The 17,600-nt window shown below is 47.0% G+C and overlaps 1 protein-coding gene across 1 annotated transcript; it reads left to right on the top strand.

Moving 5' to 3' along the window:
* Positions 1-6,013: 6,013 nt before the first annotated feature.
* On the top strand, positions 6,014-7,169 carry N7473_002488 (putative C2H2 finger domain protein; the record flags this gene model as incomplete). The annotated part of the gene is made up of 4 exons (XM_057148428.1): positions 6,014-6,067; positions 6,163-6,354; positions 6,417-6,496; positions 6,572-7,169. The coding sequence occupies 4 exons, from the start codon at positions 6,014-6,016 to the stop codon at positions 7,167-7,169; spliced, it is 924 nt and encodes a 307-aa protein (XP_057012082.1).
* Positions 7,170-17,600: the final 10,431 nt, after the last annotated feature.

The following is a 17,600-nucleotide window of genomic DNA, read 5'->3' as shown; positions in this document are numbered from 1 at the left end:
GCCAACCCAAAATGAAAGAGGAGAAGAAAGTGGGGCTGTAAGAGGATAATCGCGATCACATATACGCCTGATGAAAACGCTTCGACGATTTCTTTGTTATGGAATACTCTTCCAGACGCGTTATCACACATCCCTTTCCCTTTCCCATCGTTGGACCCGGGGCCCCGGAATGTCTCCAACGAAAACGAATGATCAGTCGTCTAATGATTGATCCAATGACCAGGCTCATGGGAAAAAGAAATGATGGACCCATCCCCTTAGCAGTTATTCTGTACCTGCCATTTTCCCTTTGTGTTGTCATGTTACGGCACAGCTGAAGCGGTCACCGACGAAATAACATAGATCCTAATGATTATTATTACTGGACTAGTGCTACCCGAACTGTGTAGATGGTCTTGTGCCAAGACGCCCTCACAACTCTTTCAACATCAGGACCTTCCTTTTTCTTTTCTTCTCCTATACAACAACGACTAGAGAACCGCTCCGAATAACCTTCTTGAGCTTGGGGCCAACCCCACTCATTGCGCCACCATAGCCGCCCGTTGAACGGGTATATATGCCGTGGTTGCTAGAAATAGCGCCACAGAAATTTGACCCCTCCAATAGAGAAACATTCGAAACGCTAATAAAAGAGCAGGATGGATAAGAGTGGCCAGAGGAGGCCGCAAGCAAACGACGAGATGAATATCGGATCCACCTGTCGTGTATTCTCGGCGCCATCGTGTCTCTCTTTCTTTCCTTTTTTGCTTATCACAGTTGCTTTTTTAAGGTATCTGGTGTCTATTTTGTTCGAGTTTACTTTACTTTTTATTTTAGCTCTTTAAGGGGGACGCCATGCTTTGCCTTCCACCCCCCTACTAATCCTAGATTACGGCAATGACTGAAATGGACTCTGTCGATTGTTTCCGATTTAGGAGGGTCATTTGCAGGGTTGCCTGCCCTCCGATGACCGATGGGCTGGACGGCGTTTTCATCGGCGAATCTCTTTCACGGCCAGCGGGCATTTGGCTTTGGCGATTATGCACCGCGTCATTGGACCGTTGGGACCAGATCGGATTTCCCTTTTACAGGCTTACCCGGGCCCTGATTAGGTCTTAGGTCTCCATAGACATGCACAACGCGCAAGAACTTAAGGAATCTCTGTGGAGGCAAAAAAAAAAAAAAAGGTAAGGGAAGGTCTGCCGATCCTAAGCCCACCCCTTCGGAAGAGCTGTTTGGCGTTTCTGCTTCCTAGTCCTGGTTGGTCCATACTTCGTAAGTTCGTGCTGGTGATTTTTCCTTGGGAAACTTGATTCCCCGTGGCTTGACACTTGAGGTCTTTCTTCGGAGGAACGTTGCTGGTCGAGTGGTTGTAAATGGCAATAAGGTTAGAGGGATTCGAGAAGATCCCTGGTTTAAGATTACCGTGAAGTGGACCCCCACGTTCGGGGAGCAAATGCCACCGAGGTGCCTCAGCTTCCTGGCTCCCCCGATTTGTATGAATATCCCAGGGTCTTTTATGGCTTGACAGTTCCTCGGGCTTTGATAGGATCAGAACAACTTTTCCCCTCGATGGGGACGGTTGCCGAATTGAAGATTCTCCCGATTACTGCCGGGAGGCAAAGGAAGGCAAAGGGCAAACGGTGATTGGCATCGGCCAACCGAGGCCAACCGGGCTTGTGAAGGGCAGGATGTATGTACTACAGTATGTAGTCGACAGGGTGCATTTTGACCTTCCATTTCCATCATTGCCACAGTCCACTTTGCAACTTTACAATTCAGAGGGGAAAGGGAGCCAAAGTCCCATGCAGATATTCTTCTGCCTGACAATGATAAACTTTACGTGTGGCGGTAAATGGGGAAAAAGGGCGAATGTCTGTTTTGCCTACACTCCATATTGTTGTTCCCACGGATCGCCGCGTGTCCTCCGCAAGAAAACAGGAAAAAGAAGTGGCAAGGAAAAAAAATCAACAACCAAAAGAAAGAAGAAAAAGCAAATCGCGAATAACGAAGCAGAGTCTGCGAGATTACGAGTGGCATCGATCGAGATACGGTGAGGCAGAAAAGAAGAAGAGAGGAGAGGACCTTTTGCTAGATCGGTTAATTAATTTGTGCTGTTTGACTGTACGTAAAGCTACAAGCTCATCATGATGCTGTGGCCCAGGGGGATGGTCCTGATGTTTTTTTTTTCTTGCTGCTGCGACCGCGAATCAAGTGGTTAGTACTGCATCGGCCACAAAGTCTATTAGGCGCTAGATCGGTCTCTTCGACGGTAACTAGTGGCGGGTACTAAGGTCTCAATCTATTCTTTTTGAACAACATGCTAGATCCCTGTGTTCTACAGGTAGATAGATGGGACGTTGAGGATAGTCTGTCCTTTCAGTATAGTGTAATTTAAGTTTTGTCTTCTGTACAAAAATTCAAACCCACATGTTCTAGCCCTTAGATGGGGGTTTGTAACAAGAGTGGAGTCGTAGGTTCTAATTACACTTGATCGCCGAAGGAACAGCCCCAACCTTAAGGAAATGACTCGGTAGGCTTTTCTGCGAAATTTACTCGGGACTCGGCATCGCTAGTTCAGAGGGGTAAATCGAAAAGAAAGCGGGAGCGACTTTCAGGATATGGAAGGTACAATACTGTACTAGGTAGATCTAAGTTTGTACTTTGTAGGAACATCCAAAGACTAGTTACTCCGCGAACATTGAATAATAAGGGTCCACGAGTATCCCCCATGCGGGATGTAGTACGAAGGAAAGAAAGCTGCGTAATGGGACAAATAGACAACATCCCTTGCTGGTCGGGATATCCCGCCCTCATGTTGATATTGCGATATGTAGACACATTCCGTGATTGGACCGTTAGACTAACTTCTTGCTTCTCTTTTGCGGGGCACACCGGAGTTTTTACGGTGAAAATGTGATGTGGATTCTGTCCTCGATTCCCTGGACCCTCTTTTGTTTCGCTGTAGGAGAGGAAAGAGCCGGCGCACATTAGGGGATCAAGTAGCCTATCTGCACCTTAGCCGCTAACTATATTTCATCACCTACACTCTTTGGCTTCTTTGCTTGCTATTTTGTTGAGTCGATCGTTCGTTAGCGTGAATGGTCCCCGCTTCCACCTTCTCTCTCTTGGGGCTAAGAGTCGGAGTAATTCGGTGGTAGCTAGGCATGGATGGTAGATATTGCCGTGGCTTGACTTTGGCTAGTCTGTTTGCCTTCTAGGTTCTTGGTTGGCTGATGTCCCGACTATGATTATGTATGAGAAAGTGCTGGGCGATGATATCATGGGCAAAGACCCCGAGAATAGTACTTCAAAGAAGGCGATTGTACATGTACTGTAGCACAACAGCAGGCCGATCACAACTTTCCCCGAAACATCGACAGTATACTCCGTAGTATGTACATGTATGTAGTGTAGTGAGTTACGGAGCACTCTAATCCCCCCCGAGAAATGACCTAGAGGCGAACTGGCGAACTCTACCCATTTTGCTCTCTATGAGTCTATTCTTTACTTTTTTTTTAAAAAAAAATTCTTTGCTACTTTTCTTTTTCTACCCCGTTGCTTTTTGACTTTTGACATATTCCTTTTGTTCCTGCCCCTGAGTTTCCTTTGAAACCTGGGGAGTAGAGAATGAAGTCCGAAGATCCAGACCCTTCAAGGTGCTGGTCACCGAACAAGCAATGCGATGTGCACCTCCCGCGTGGAGACTCAGCGGCCCCCAGATTTTTGTTGTTCCAGCGAAGGATCCGAAGGGTCAGAATTGCGTATGGTCAGGGCGCAGTTTCAGATCCCCCATCCCAGCCAGTCTAACTTTAATTTTCCTGGTCACATAATGCTGGATTCTGTCGTCATAAGACTGAGAAGAGAGAGGATAGAAGGGTGCCTCTCGAAGTGGTAGTAAATGTAAATAAATACTGATTTTCTATTCTTCTTCTTTGTAACAAAGTCGTGATTTCTTATTCGATAGTGTAGTCAACATACGAAACATATTCCCCATTTAATGAGAGTACTACTACTCCCCCATCTTAATGCACAATAGTGACTTGACTTAGTAATAAAATCACGGATCCACTCAGCTGAGTATCCACCTCGTATCCCCACGCACCATACCCGACTCAGACTAGCGAGGTATGTCATCCGGGTTGGCCCAGTTGCTGGTTTAAAAGTCTGGAACCAGGTTGTAAGTTAGCGCCCCTCTTCCAAGACTAAGGAACGGTAGGTCCGTACCGCCAGCATTGACTGGGCCTAGTGGGCTGGTCGTGGCTGATGGATAGGAATGTGGGGTTCGGGTCTCTGGAGTTTCTGGAGATGTTGAGAGGCAATCGCAATTTCGTGGTGAGGTTCAGTTGCTAATTGAACCTGATCTGTCGATGCTTGTTCTTTGGCGAAGCTTGGATGGAGATATTTTGTATAATCAAAAGTATTGATTGTATGTATGAACTTAGCGGGAGAATAGATTCTCGACAGTTGATAACTGGGAAGAATAGGATGGATATTGGCTCCATTCAACTGTGCCTTCTTGGAATACCTTCCATATTGTACTCCGTTGATTTTGGACCCCCTTTTCCCTTTTGAGGCCTTCCAATGAGAAAGGCGCATCCTTGACATGCCAAGACGCCAGTGTAATCCTCCCGTACGGTGGATACCTGAAAACTTTGGAAAGACCGTCGTATCCAGACTGTAATGCAGGTAATTTTACCGATTCGATACTTCTCCATGTACTTGACTATACAAGTCAGGACATACAGTGACGTTGTGCTTTTCGCAGTGAGATATTATAGTGAATATGAGAGCGGAAGGTAGACAGATGTTCTTGATGTATTTTATTGCTCTTGACTACTGAATCATTACAATGTAGATAGTCTGTATCCAATAGACTATTCCTACTGGATGCTGATTATGTGTGGCTACTGGTAAATTAATCTTACAAAGTCGAGCAGCTTCCCACTCTCTCTAGGACTGGTGGAGATGGGTACCCGATACACGACGGTAAAATTCGAAATAATCCTAGTTTCCGATTTGAATTCTCGTCAATTAACAACAGAAGTTGTCTCTCCAATTTGTGATGATTGTCAATAGAATTGGCAGTACTCTTGTAGTATTCTTGGATTACCTCTTATACTCTCAGCCCTGAATCAATAATGAAAGTCAACTGTAGATATCAAGAGGAGGGAGTCCAATTCAATTATGATCCTGCTATAATAATACCAGAGATAACTTACCAGATGAGAACTGATTCATGCGATGGCCCCATGGATTAAAAATAAATCGATCCGAATTTGGTCCTTTCCTTTTCGGTGTACGGAGTACTTAGAGGGGGGAATTGCTCATGATTCTAAAATATTGAAAATAATAATAATCATAATAATACTTGCAGTATTTCTGATTTTAATAATCCTATTTTATTTCCCTTCCTTTTTTTTATTTTTATTTTTTTCCATATTTGAATCTAAAGTGTCCCCCCCCCTCTCTCTCTTGCTGCTCCTCCACGCCGTTATTATTCTCTAAGCAAGAGAGAGTTCTCCCAAGAGCTGTTGTTTCTTTACTCTCGTTCTCGCTCTTTTTACTCATCTGCTCATCTGTTCTGGTATCATTTGAGCCCCCCTCCTCCCCCTCTTCTTCCATCATTCCTTCTTCTACTCTTCATCTCCTCCTCTTTTCCTCTTCCCTTCCTCTTCCCTTCCCTTTTATCTCTCCCTCCCTTCTCCTCCCTTTCCCCGAGTCGACTGGGTTCCACATGATCGCGCCTCCTTCTATGAACTGTCTATTATGCTCTGGGCTCGCCTAAACATCCCGGTGTTGCTATTCATCCGGCCTGGCCAGGTTCAACCCGGATCCTTACACTAAGTTCATTTGCGCGTCGCATGCGCTGACATTCTTGTCTCTTTCTCTTTTTCCCCTCTTCCTCCTCTCCTCAAACCTCCGATTTTCTTATCTCCCGTCGCCTGGCGCTTTGCTCCCGCGACCCGCTTCCCCGCAACTTGAATCTCCGTCGTTTGCGGAGGATCTTCCACCATCCTTCAACCTTGCAACCATGGCTCCTGGAAATGGCCGCGATTTCAACTGCTCTTGGGAGCATTGTGGCAAGGTATGTCTTGGTTCTACGGAGAATTTCTCTTAGGCGTTAATCTTCACACTCTCTCATTTTATGTCTCCTTGACTCGGTACTCACTTTTCTCCTAGTCATTTAATCGCAAGTCCGACCTCTGTCGCCATTATCGGATACACACCAATGAGCGACCCTACCATTGCACAGTGAAGGATTGCAACAAGAGCTTCATTCAACGCAGCGCTTTGACCGTCCACTCCCGGACCCACACTGGCGAGAAGCCCCATGTTTGCGACCATGAGGGTTGCCAGAAAGCCTTCTCAGATGTGAGCACCTCGAAGTCGACCTGAGCCTCAATTTGCCTACTAATAAAGTTGTTTGTTTGCAGTCATCGAGTCTCGCTCGTCACCGACGAATCCATACGGGCAAGCGACCATACATTTGTCAAGAGCCCACTTGCGAACGAAGGTAAACACCAATTCAGGAACCCCCGCACCAAGATGCGTTCCTTGTCCGCTAACATATATTCTCTCCTGTTTCTAGTTTCTGTCGCAAAACCACCCTCACGAAACACCAACACCGATCGCATCCCCCCGGGTCCCTCACTCGACCATCCTCGGAAGATGCCACCTCGGAGCACTCTTATCATCACCAAACGCCCGTCACGGTATCGATCCCAAACGGGAATGAACAGTACCTCCTTGCGCAACAGCCATACTACTCACATTCCGCGACGCCCAACCACGAGTTTTACTCACCGCCAAGCGTCCAAATGAACTCGGTCCCCGTGCACGAAGGCGCGCCTCCGATCGTCACGCAAAACGTGCCCGTTACCTCCGCCATGCCCATGGCGCATGCCCCACAACATGCGCCGCCGCATCACCCCCAACAACAGCAACATCAACATCAACACCAACAGCAGCAGCAGCAATACATGCAGATGATGCAGCAGCGCTACGATACGACTCCCCGGGCAAACTATATGCCTCCCGAGTACCACCAACCGCCCTTCCCAGGCCACCAGATACCAGAGGGACAGCCGATGATGGTGGGATACCATCCTAATTTCCAGTATAAACCCCCAACCCGGATCTTGAACCAACCGGAGGGGACTGACTGGGGTTTTTTGGGAGTAGGTTAAAAGGGGATTACGATTAGATGCTTTTTACGGGACCAAAGTCTGGCCCGACTGATGAATGCCTGTCACGACTCCTGTTTTATCTCTCATCTTTCTCTATTTTGCGTCTCTATCTCTCTTCTCGATTCCCCCTACCGTCAGTTTTCGAGAGAACTCTTTGGGATTTTTCACGTAATCGTGATTGTATTGGTTAATTATTCCTACCTCTATCTCTTATGTGTCCCATTCCTTGGTTTGTCGGGCGCTTCTGTTGGATTCCCCCTTGATCATTCTGTGACCTTCTTCGTGTTCATTCTCAGCCTCATGTCCGATCTCTCATGTCTCATTTAAAAGGAGACAGGCGTTCATTGATTCCAATCCTTAATTTTCAAATTTCTTTATTCTCTCTTCTATTCTTTAAATGTTGCGCTGGTTCTACTCCTTGATACCTGGCATGAGACATTTTATTCTCGAGGGGACACTTTCCTTCCTTCCATTTCCTTAATGTCTACGAGGAACGAAGAAGTCTCTTTTCACCTACGAATCACCTCTTACTTTTCATCTTTCTCTCACATGAGAATACAACATTTGGAAAGCCCTATGCCACCACATTAATCAGTCCCGTGCCTGATCGTATACGAACCCACCGCTTCTTCCTGAGTAGACGGCCTTACAGGCGCTTCTAAACTGTAACTGGACACTCATTCCATCAACTGTTGCGCCTCATGATAAGAGCCAAAAGCCGAGCCCAAATCCTCCGCTGAAAGCTCGCACTCCACTTCTGAGTGGACCCCCCCTCCGTCGAGCTAACAGAGCTCCTCTTGCTCGATCCGGACAGCCCTTGGAATGAGGGGATCATGATTGGACGCCACACTTTCCAATGGATCCCTTTCTCGAACGAAAGCCATAAGCGCACTAGCCCGCCAACGGTAGATACAACAATGCGGTCGAAATTAAATGACGATTAGCAAGCACTAATAATAATCCTCCCTTGTGCGCTGAGGAAAAACAAAACTTGGCGAGTGATATAATCATCAGAATTGATAAACAGCCGAGGTATTTGTAAGAGCTCAAATGAATTGCAACCCCCCTATATCAGCCTTCCTTCAAGCAACAAAATGGATATTCTGTATGTATTACTGCGTACTGTATGTATTTTGCTAGGGGGAGAAAAGAGCCCCAGACGGGTATACGCGCCCCAGCTTGGCGATCCAAAGAAAGCATGGCGTGCATGACTCGTGGCTGGCCCCATTTTGGCCCTGTGCCCTCCCTCCCAGTCCCCCCTCGACTGAGTTTCATCCTAAGAAAGTATTATTTCCATTGCTGTAGGTCTGTCAGAGAAAGAGTGACTGAGAAAAGGAAAAAGACCTCGGAAAGCGCCACCCTGCCAAGGACGCCTCCCCAGAAAGAGTTTCCCAAGCCAACTCCAGACCAAGATGGATGGGGGGGCTGACACCCGCTAGACTCTTGTCCTCCAGTACTCCAGTACACGCCGAGTTGGATGGAACTTGGCTGGACTCTCACTCATGGGCTGTCTAGCTTGACATGGATCAAAACCTAACAGCCCAAATTGCGGCTTTTTAAGGCGCGCGCCCGTAATCGCTTACCCTCGCTGGCTGGCTGGGTCTCAGAAAGAGAAAATGTGTCATGTCATATGAAAGGTATAACGTTAACTAAGTTATTGCCTTCCTATCTTGTGACTTGAGTCCAATAGATTGAAGTTTCATTAGTACATAGTGATTGTGTAAACGTACTTCGTTCATGTATACTACTAGAATCCCGACACAAACCGCCCCTGTTATTCCGACTCGCCGATAGACCCAACCCAATGTCCTGGGACGACGTGAGGGTGAGAAAGTTATAAAGTTAATATTACAAGCGAACCCTTGTCTTGTCCAAATGGAAATGTCGCAGTTTATTTCCTCGCCTAAACACCTGCCGGACGAACAAGCCAAGCCGTCTTCCAAATCGATCAAGTCGTGCGATTCCGATAAACACATACTATAGAACATCATTTTTCTAATTGTGTCTAAAAAGAGATAAGAGAAACTAAATAATGACAAAAAATCGCTAAACCCGATGCTCCTACTGGATCGCCACTCATGGAAAGTTCCGATCGACACTATAGCAGTAGTGAATTATCCATTCGCCATTTGAATCAGAAAAAATCCTTCTCGACGTTTCTCAATTAATCATGGTGGAGGCTGTACCTGTACCTGTATCTGTAACCCTCGCGTGGCAACTTGGAAGCTCATGCGATAACATGCAAGAATAATTATGTATACCACACGGTAATACTACATGAGTTTCATCCCGCCAATGCCCTATCTTTATGAGATTCTAGCAATACTACGATGGACGGAGGATATACTCCTTTGTCAAGTTGTCAGGGACGGACACCGCTCACCCAGCCTTGTAAGACACGGTCTGCGCCTTCCGTATACTGTAGTATTGAATAGGCGGTCTAGTCCCAAGGCAATGGGTGATTGGGTATATTGTCGGATTGCATAGATTGTTCGCATTAACAAGCAGCCAGAGTCAGACACGGCGCTACTCCGAGATATTATCATTTATTACTTAGAAAGAAATAAACTTAGAAGGCGTAAAACTAGCCCACAAGTTCAGTAGCTAACTAGCTAGCTCACCACCGACTAACGAAGGAGGGGGGAAAAGAGGGGAACTGACTCGAGAATCAGAAAGCGAGGGCGGAGACTAACAGTGTACAGCTGCACAGCAAAGCCCAGTGAAGAGTAAGCTAAACTCTTAGTAGGGGGGGTTTTCAGTGGGTTTGGGACTTTTTAGAGGGGGGGGTGGGTGGGTGGTAATCATTGGCCGAGATCATGGCAGCAGGTCCGCCACGACGGACTTGTCGATTACGGTGTTATTCTACGAGGGAACGGATCAGAACCAGTTTCTGTGGCGCGCAGGGTCAATGGCGGAGAAAGGGGAGATCGGTTTGATGCGGCGATGGAGGAGCGGTCTCCGGTGAGGTGAGGTGGTGATTAACAATCTGGATGGATATGCTGACTTGCTTACTGATGGAATGGAAGATAGTACTCCATACGGACAATAGGGTAAATATAGGCTGAGAGAGCCAAGACCAACAAAATCCAGAAAACAAAGTGCAGGATACAGGATTCCATGTCGCAAGGTTATGCAGAACTTATTGATAGTGCTTATTCTAGACCACTGTGAAACTCACGGGTTGTGCTTGCTCTTATCGGGCTTACTTTTGAGTTTTTGACGGGAAACTCCCGTTGGATTCTCCAGTTAACTACTGTGCTGGACTTGTGGTCACTGGAACAAAGAATAGGGTTTGTTTTCCGCCCCAATGCGAATATCGACATGGATATGGCGTGTCAGGTCAGGTGTTGATGATTTAGCTCATGGTTTGAAGGATTGGAGAGCGACGTCGAGTTGTAGTCTAGCTGATTCATTCTGATTACTCGGTGTTTAGAATACTCTACTCTTACCTCCATGAATCGCATATACGCACACCGTTGTCATACTACTATCATCGTCGACCCGACAAGCCGAGCGATGCGAACATTATTTGCGGAGTTCCCCGGACACTAGTCATGCCGAGCTAAGTAATCGTATCCAGTTCGATATACCTCATACACCGATCGCGATGAATAGACATCCCACATTCTCCCCTCGGAACATGGACGGCCTGAACCGAAGTGGGGGTGGCTCAACTTAGCTTCCAACAAGGAAAAAAACCAACACTCCTCACTGGCAAACCCCACGCTTACTGGATGATAGCATAACTGGGTGATTAGCGGGAACGTTATAATGGTATGATGCGATTGGATGTGCACATTCGCTTCGGATGACACGGCTCGATAGTGCGGTCTGGTTCTGTAAGGCCCTGTCAAGTGTGTCAACGGTGAAAGAGGCCTAACAAGGGTGTTCTTGTGGGGATTCTTTCCATTTGGCAATTAGCTCCGACAGGGCTAAAGGTCTCAAAAGGGGGACTACGTACGTCAGTGGACAGCGGACGCATAGAGGTATTCCCTCGTAATCGGAGACTTTTTTCTGAAATGGGAGCTTAGGTTGTTCGTATAAACGAAGGAGGGATTGATGATAACAGGGATTGTCTCGATACTTTTGACTATTTCTATTGATCTACGTAGTACATCTTCTTATGAGGCTGAAGGGCGATTTCCCCACACTCGCGTTTAGACAGGAGGTCTGAGCTGGTCGCCACGCCCCATCGGTCATCGATGTCCGGGCACTTTCGATCGTGGACGATCGTGGTCCGTGAGACGTGAATAGTGTATGTTAACGATTTCTGTCTCTATTTCTTCGTCTACTCAATGATGGCAAGCTTTTGAACGCCAAAGTGGACGGGTGACAGGGAGGAGGGGTGGCGAGGTTTATCCTTTGTTGGAGGTGCCAATAAGATCATTGTATCATGTCCACATGCTAAGCCTCCTACTTGAAGGGATGATAGATTGATGGATCTGGGAGGCCTGAAATGCAACGCGCGCCAAGACTGCGTAGTCGATGACGGCGATCTCTGGGGAAGCGGACCTGCGAACATACGACAATCCTCTGTGGGTACTGGGTAGCCCGACCTGGCGTGTACAAACTTCCACAATGACTGGCATACTCTCTCCTCCGTACTCCGTACTCTTTATGGGTAAACGCTCAGTACAGTACTACTCTGCACGGGGGATGGTCGGATTTGGCTGTGGAGGCGTCTCTACAATAGGAAATCTACTATAATTGACTCTACTCTCGTATACCTGTCAACCACTGGATATGACAGCAAGAGACGATGGTGCGGGATTTAGGAAATTAGACCCAAGTTTTAAAGTGTCCAACCAGAATTGTTATACAGAAAGTCTTGACCGCGCTAAGATGTAGCCCTGCGATACTCGATAGCATTAGCGCCAGCGAGGCATTGAAATTGCACATGCAGATGGCTCAATAGGCGAGACCAGGGTATCCCAGCAAGCTGAGCATTTAAGTGGATGTCAGGATCAAGAGTGGGCCTACATCGCGGATTGTAGGCGGTTTCAAGTCTCTTTTTTCTACTTAACTAAACTATGCAACATACGTAGTGCACAGTATGTACGTATAGCTGGACTGCAAGCATGGAAAACTACTGCAAGCCTACTGTACTTTCCCCTGGACACGCTGATTTAGCTGGTTGCTTAGTACATCTAAACAGTATGTTACTAGTAGCTCATCTAACTAGCAAGCAAAATACTCCATAATAACTCCATAGTAACCAGCGCGGCGGACTCCCTCCCGCATCGGTCGAGTCCGACAGGCAAGTCGAAAACGACTTTCCTCAATTCCAACATAATTGCCAAGAACACGCACTTTCCGACCGTCTTAGCGACGGTGGTTTTCTCCACCGATGATTGCAATTGTCAAGACAATTGAATGAGAACTTGCATGAAAGAGATCCACCAACATTGTGAATGTAGTAGCATTAACTACATAAGGATGCTTTCAAGTGAAACAAAGCAACCTGTCATCCACAGCTTCTGCAACGCAGGCCCACGCCACCCGATCGCCGTTTTTCTGCACTAGCGATCCTCACTCACACTTGCACTAGCGAGGTCCGAAGCGAAGGAAAGGAAAATCATGGCATGTGAGGCACTGCTACATACAGAACACAGTACTAATTACTACTATGCTACTCATAGCTAGCGTAGTTCTCTTGTCCTTCCCCAGTAGTCCAATCCCTCGAGATCTCGGGCGATCTCGACAATGACAGCGCCCGAGGCTGATTTGCCGGGCTTCCAGGAGCCAGACCCCTTTTGATGCCGAGGCGAATCGAGTACCAATCACAAGCCGGCCTTGTGTGTAGTAGCACTCGGAGTGGGATAAAGGATGGAGGAAGATGGAGTATACGATTCACATTCATTTCCCTTGTAACATCCGTGGTGGAAAGAGAGATAACAAAGGCAATTGTCAGTAGAGAAAGATTAATAGATTATTGAGGAAAACATTAAAAAAAATTAATTTAGACGGGCGCGAGGTGGAATGGGAATTGTACGGGTGTCTTGTATATACTTTTTTGTGCTGTACGGAGGAGACATGAGATGCAGTAGACGTGCAGAAGGGTGCGAACTTGGATGGATGAGAATCAATGTTCGAAAAGCATGATCCATCAGAGCCTTGGTTATGTGTTTTCTAGCTGCATAGGGCCGGTGTGTCGGGTTGGGGGGTTGGTCTGTAGTAGTTGGCCCCTGGGGCTAAGGTTGAGATCCTGGGGATCCAGAAATGGGAGATAATGGTTGAAGATGGATATGATTATTGTTGTTAGTCAACTTCACAGGTACATGCGAATTGACTAGTCAGTAAATATCCGTGGAACTGGCTCATACGATGTAGTAGTCTCTCTTTCGTATTACTATCCATATGTGGTATGTCTAGCAGGTTCACCATCTCTAAAACCAACGGAAATCCTCACCCAAGCGAGTTTGATCTGCGGGGGAGAGCAGCTCGGAGATTATAAATGGCTCGCGGTATATTTCCTGACTGGGTGTGAGTGGTGGAGTGCAATAACAATAAAGGGGAGTTCAAAAGGGAGAGCGGGGGGAGGCAGTTGGCCTGGAACCAACAACGAGGATGTTCCCTGCAACTTAGTCCGTGTTAGCCGAATTGAACCATAGAGCCAAGCAAATCGACCATGACGACACTTGGGTGCGCAAGTTGTATCCGTCGTGTTCTAGGCGCTGAGCTCCTTTTCGTCGCTTGTTGTTGGCGCGCTGCGGGGCAGTGGGGAACAAGGCTGTCGTTTCTCGTTGACCATCGTCGATGTCTCATGTCTCAGCCTATTTCTCGTTCGCATGGCTGTAAATCTCACGATTTGCCAAATGGAGCATCGGACTCACTAGTATTTCCGTTAATTAGCAGACGGGTGTGGCTCCTTTCCCGCTGTCCTTCCCCCTGAATGACGGTGAGTCGAAGTGGGTTTTCATTTTCTATAGGTTTAGCGGGCATGGTTGCGTTTGCTTGTCTCGTCCAGTGTCCAAGGAAGTCAACGTCACACGACAGCTTCGTCCTCAATCATTTGCATGGTACCGATATCCAGCACGCATGGCGCTAATCCGAGAAACACTCCGAGATCCCGGACTCTTTGCTGTGGCAGAGGGAGAAGAATTCCATGCAGTACGTAAGGGGCAGAAGCGAGAGAATTCATTGGACTTTGGAAATAGAAGGCTGGGAACAGATAAAAAGATGAGAAAAGCATTGTAGTGATTGCACAGGAAAAGGCAACCACACAACCTGGGGCAGACAGGTGATCTGTCAAATGATCGACTGGCGGAAAAGACACGCTAAAGCTAGGAGAGCTTTGTCGACCCAACCTCATCTCTCCCCTCCAATCCCAAGCTCACGATTTCCAAGTGAATAAGGAGCTTGGGCCCCAGGGACGTTGAAATGGGAGGGGATGGAGATGGAAGCTCAGCGCAGAGTGTGGTGGGTGCGCTCTGAGTATTTTCTTTTTGTGTTCTCCAACTCTCTTTTGGCTTTTGGTCCGGTATAGACTTTTCGTATGGAAGAAACCAAAACGAAACATGTTTCCGGGACCGAAAGACAGCGTAATTGTATTCCGCGAGTTTGTATTACATACATACCATTGCTGTTGCGGAGTACAATACTCGTCCGTTCTCGGGGAGGGTCCGCTAGTTCGACGGCTCAGTATGAGACCCCGGTACCTGGAACGATGGGCCCTGGTTGGCCATGTATGGGCCTATCTTTCAGTCAGCCCGCGAGAGTGGGAATGTCATTGTCCCTGAACCATAGAACCAGACCCCCATGGCCGGATTGACGCGCGCAGGGGTCTGGCAAGTGTATGTCACTAGTGTCCTGTGATTGGATGATTCTGTGGAGAAGAACAAATAAGCCTGGAGAATCCAACTAATGATCAGTCTGGGATTTGCGGAGATGAGAGCATGCTGGAGCTGCTTCAAGAAGGAAGTAAATAACTGGTCATCTAAATGAATACGGAAAGTTCTCTTTGGAGCTCTGGAACTTTGGAAAGTGGAAAGGGTGGTGTTGGTAGATCGGGTGTCGTACGATAGCCGGGGCACACATGCTCTTGTTCGATCATTGAACAGCTTCCCAGGATGAGGATTTGGCTCATGCGTGTTCTGAAACTCTGGACATGAAAGCTGCATCGATGCATCAATATTCCCTGGGATGCCAAAGTGAATGTGAGATCAAATCCCGAGGTGGATCAGTATTCTCTGGGAGAATAAAAGATTCCTTCCTGTGAGAAGGCAAGATTGAAGTCGAGGATCCACCACCTCTCTTGGCCAGCATAATGGGTAAAGACTTGTCAAGGATGGATGTCGGAGTAGTGGGGGTAGCTTCTATGGCACTAGATCACATCTTTTAACTGCCCAGAGGAGTTTCTGTTTTGGGAAAGGCTAGATGAATCGCAGAGACAGGCTGCGCAGAGTGTGCGCACACACCAGGGCCACCCGCGAAACAAGCTTTTGGTGGGATGGGGCCAGTTAGTGGCCCGGTAATGGAAAAGAGAGACCATCGAGTTTCATAGCAAATGAAATCAGAAACATGGGCTTGTATGGCATTCTAAGATTAAACAAGTCGTCACATCGTTGCCAAATAAGGCAGGCCAGATTGGTCGGCGGCGCAAGTCGACTTCCTGGACAGTGTTACCGGTCGTAAGTACAGAGGACTCCATACTGAGGTATATTATTGGTACAGTACGGAGTACTGATATCGAATACGAGCGATCAACGCACCGATTGGGTGCCGAGCCGACGGGGGGGACGAGAAGATGGTTGTGTGGTGACTCGCGGCTCAGGCCGAACCCAAACTCTGTCGGCAACTCTATTTGTGAGTGATTAATCAAGCCAGTGGACACAAGAGTGGGGTGATGGAAGGAAAAACTCCGTGCCAAGAGACAGACTTGTGAAGGAGAAACTTGTGATAAAAGAAAATGGATGGAGGGAAGGATGGACAAGTAGGTTTAGTAGTGAGGCTGTTCATTTCCACGGCACTCGATCACGGGGGACTCAATCCATTTGGCGCCAATCACGAAATGACGCCAACGCATCCTTCGTATGATGGTTAAAGTACGAATTAGTAGTACTACTAAAAAAAGTGTACTTTATTATCCTCTCGAGAAGTGGCTGTACCCTTGTCAAGGTAAGGTTGGTGGTATATACGGTTGTGCTTCATTGCAGAGAATCTCGAGATAACCTTGAATGCTGTACTGTAGCAAATTGAAACCAAATCAATAGGTCCACCTAATCGATAAAAACAACCTCCAAACTACCCACCAACCAGCGCCGTGCTCCCTCGTCCCCTCGTCGAGAAGCCGGGGTGGGGCAGGATATACTTGCCGTGATAGCAATGCACGATATTAGATCGATCATCGATCATCGGCAGATGAGGTTGAGTATCCGTACAGCAACCTGGACCCTAGCACTAGCAGCGATGATAGAATCAAAGGCTATTAGAAATACATCTAGCCCATGAAATGACTGACAATGGGCATTGTAGCCGACGTTCCATCATCATTTTCTCCCCGTATAGAAACCTAGAAGTGCCTCTCTTGCCTAGACTAGCAAGTTAGTCTGTCAAGAAAGGAAGCTAGAAAATAGAAAGATATTGAGGTCGCAGTGTGAAGTCTTGGCTTCCTCTTCAGTCAAAAGATATACCTCGTATCTCGTAGTCACTTACTACGGGCCATACTCACCCAAAACAGGTACCCGAAATGGGGTTCCGTCGGGTATTGTCGCCAAACTTACCCACTAAGCACCACCCAAAGCTGTAAAAGTGTAAGCCACAACCCTGGGGAAGCCTAAACCCCTTTTGGTAAATCTAGACGAACTTTTGGCTTGGAGGCTTGTGATTAGTTCTAGTTAGATTCGTTGCTAGACCTGTTATGTATTAGCTGCCAATCTCCCGTGGATTTTGGTACGATTTTGATAATTTACTGGTGGGTCTTTCTAGTATACAGTGTACAGTAATGGTTGATACCTGTTCCGATTCGGTAATTGGCTAATATGCACAACGCCGGTATTTTAGAGATTTGCACAATAAGTTGACAATATTGGACGTGATAGATTAGTTTATCTGTGATCAAGAGAGCAAACTAAAGATATGTCTAAACTGCTAGAGAAACGGAAATAATTGATTCCAAGACTTAGTTCGACTGGGCATTATCGGAGAGAGTAGGAGGACGAGCAATACCCTCGGGTAGGAACCTTAAGGTTAGAAAAGAACCATTCGAACTTTTCCAAAAATGGTGAAGGAAAGGAAATGAAAGCGTATATTTCGATTATCATAACATAATCACATCTCATTCTGCAATAGGTAGAGTCTACATATCTCTTATGGGAGTGGACAGGCCTGAAAACCCACATCTATCATCTAGAACGACAAGCAAAATGTCTGCAGTTTATTTTCTATAAGCGCAATATCTCCACAAATACAAACAGAGTTAGTTGTGGACGA

The sequence above is a fragment of the Penicillium subrubescens genome, assembly GCF_028828155.1.
Source record: "Penicillium subrubescens strain IBT 31985 chromosome Unknown utg000002l_segment0_segment0, whole genome shotgun sequence".
Lineage (NCBI taxonomy): Eukaryota > Fungi > Ascomycota > Eurotiomycetes > Eurotiales > Aspergillaceae > Penicillium > Penicillium subrubescens.
Note: the sequence above shows the minus strand (reverse complement) of the source record. Positions and strands in the feature narration are given on the sequence as shown.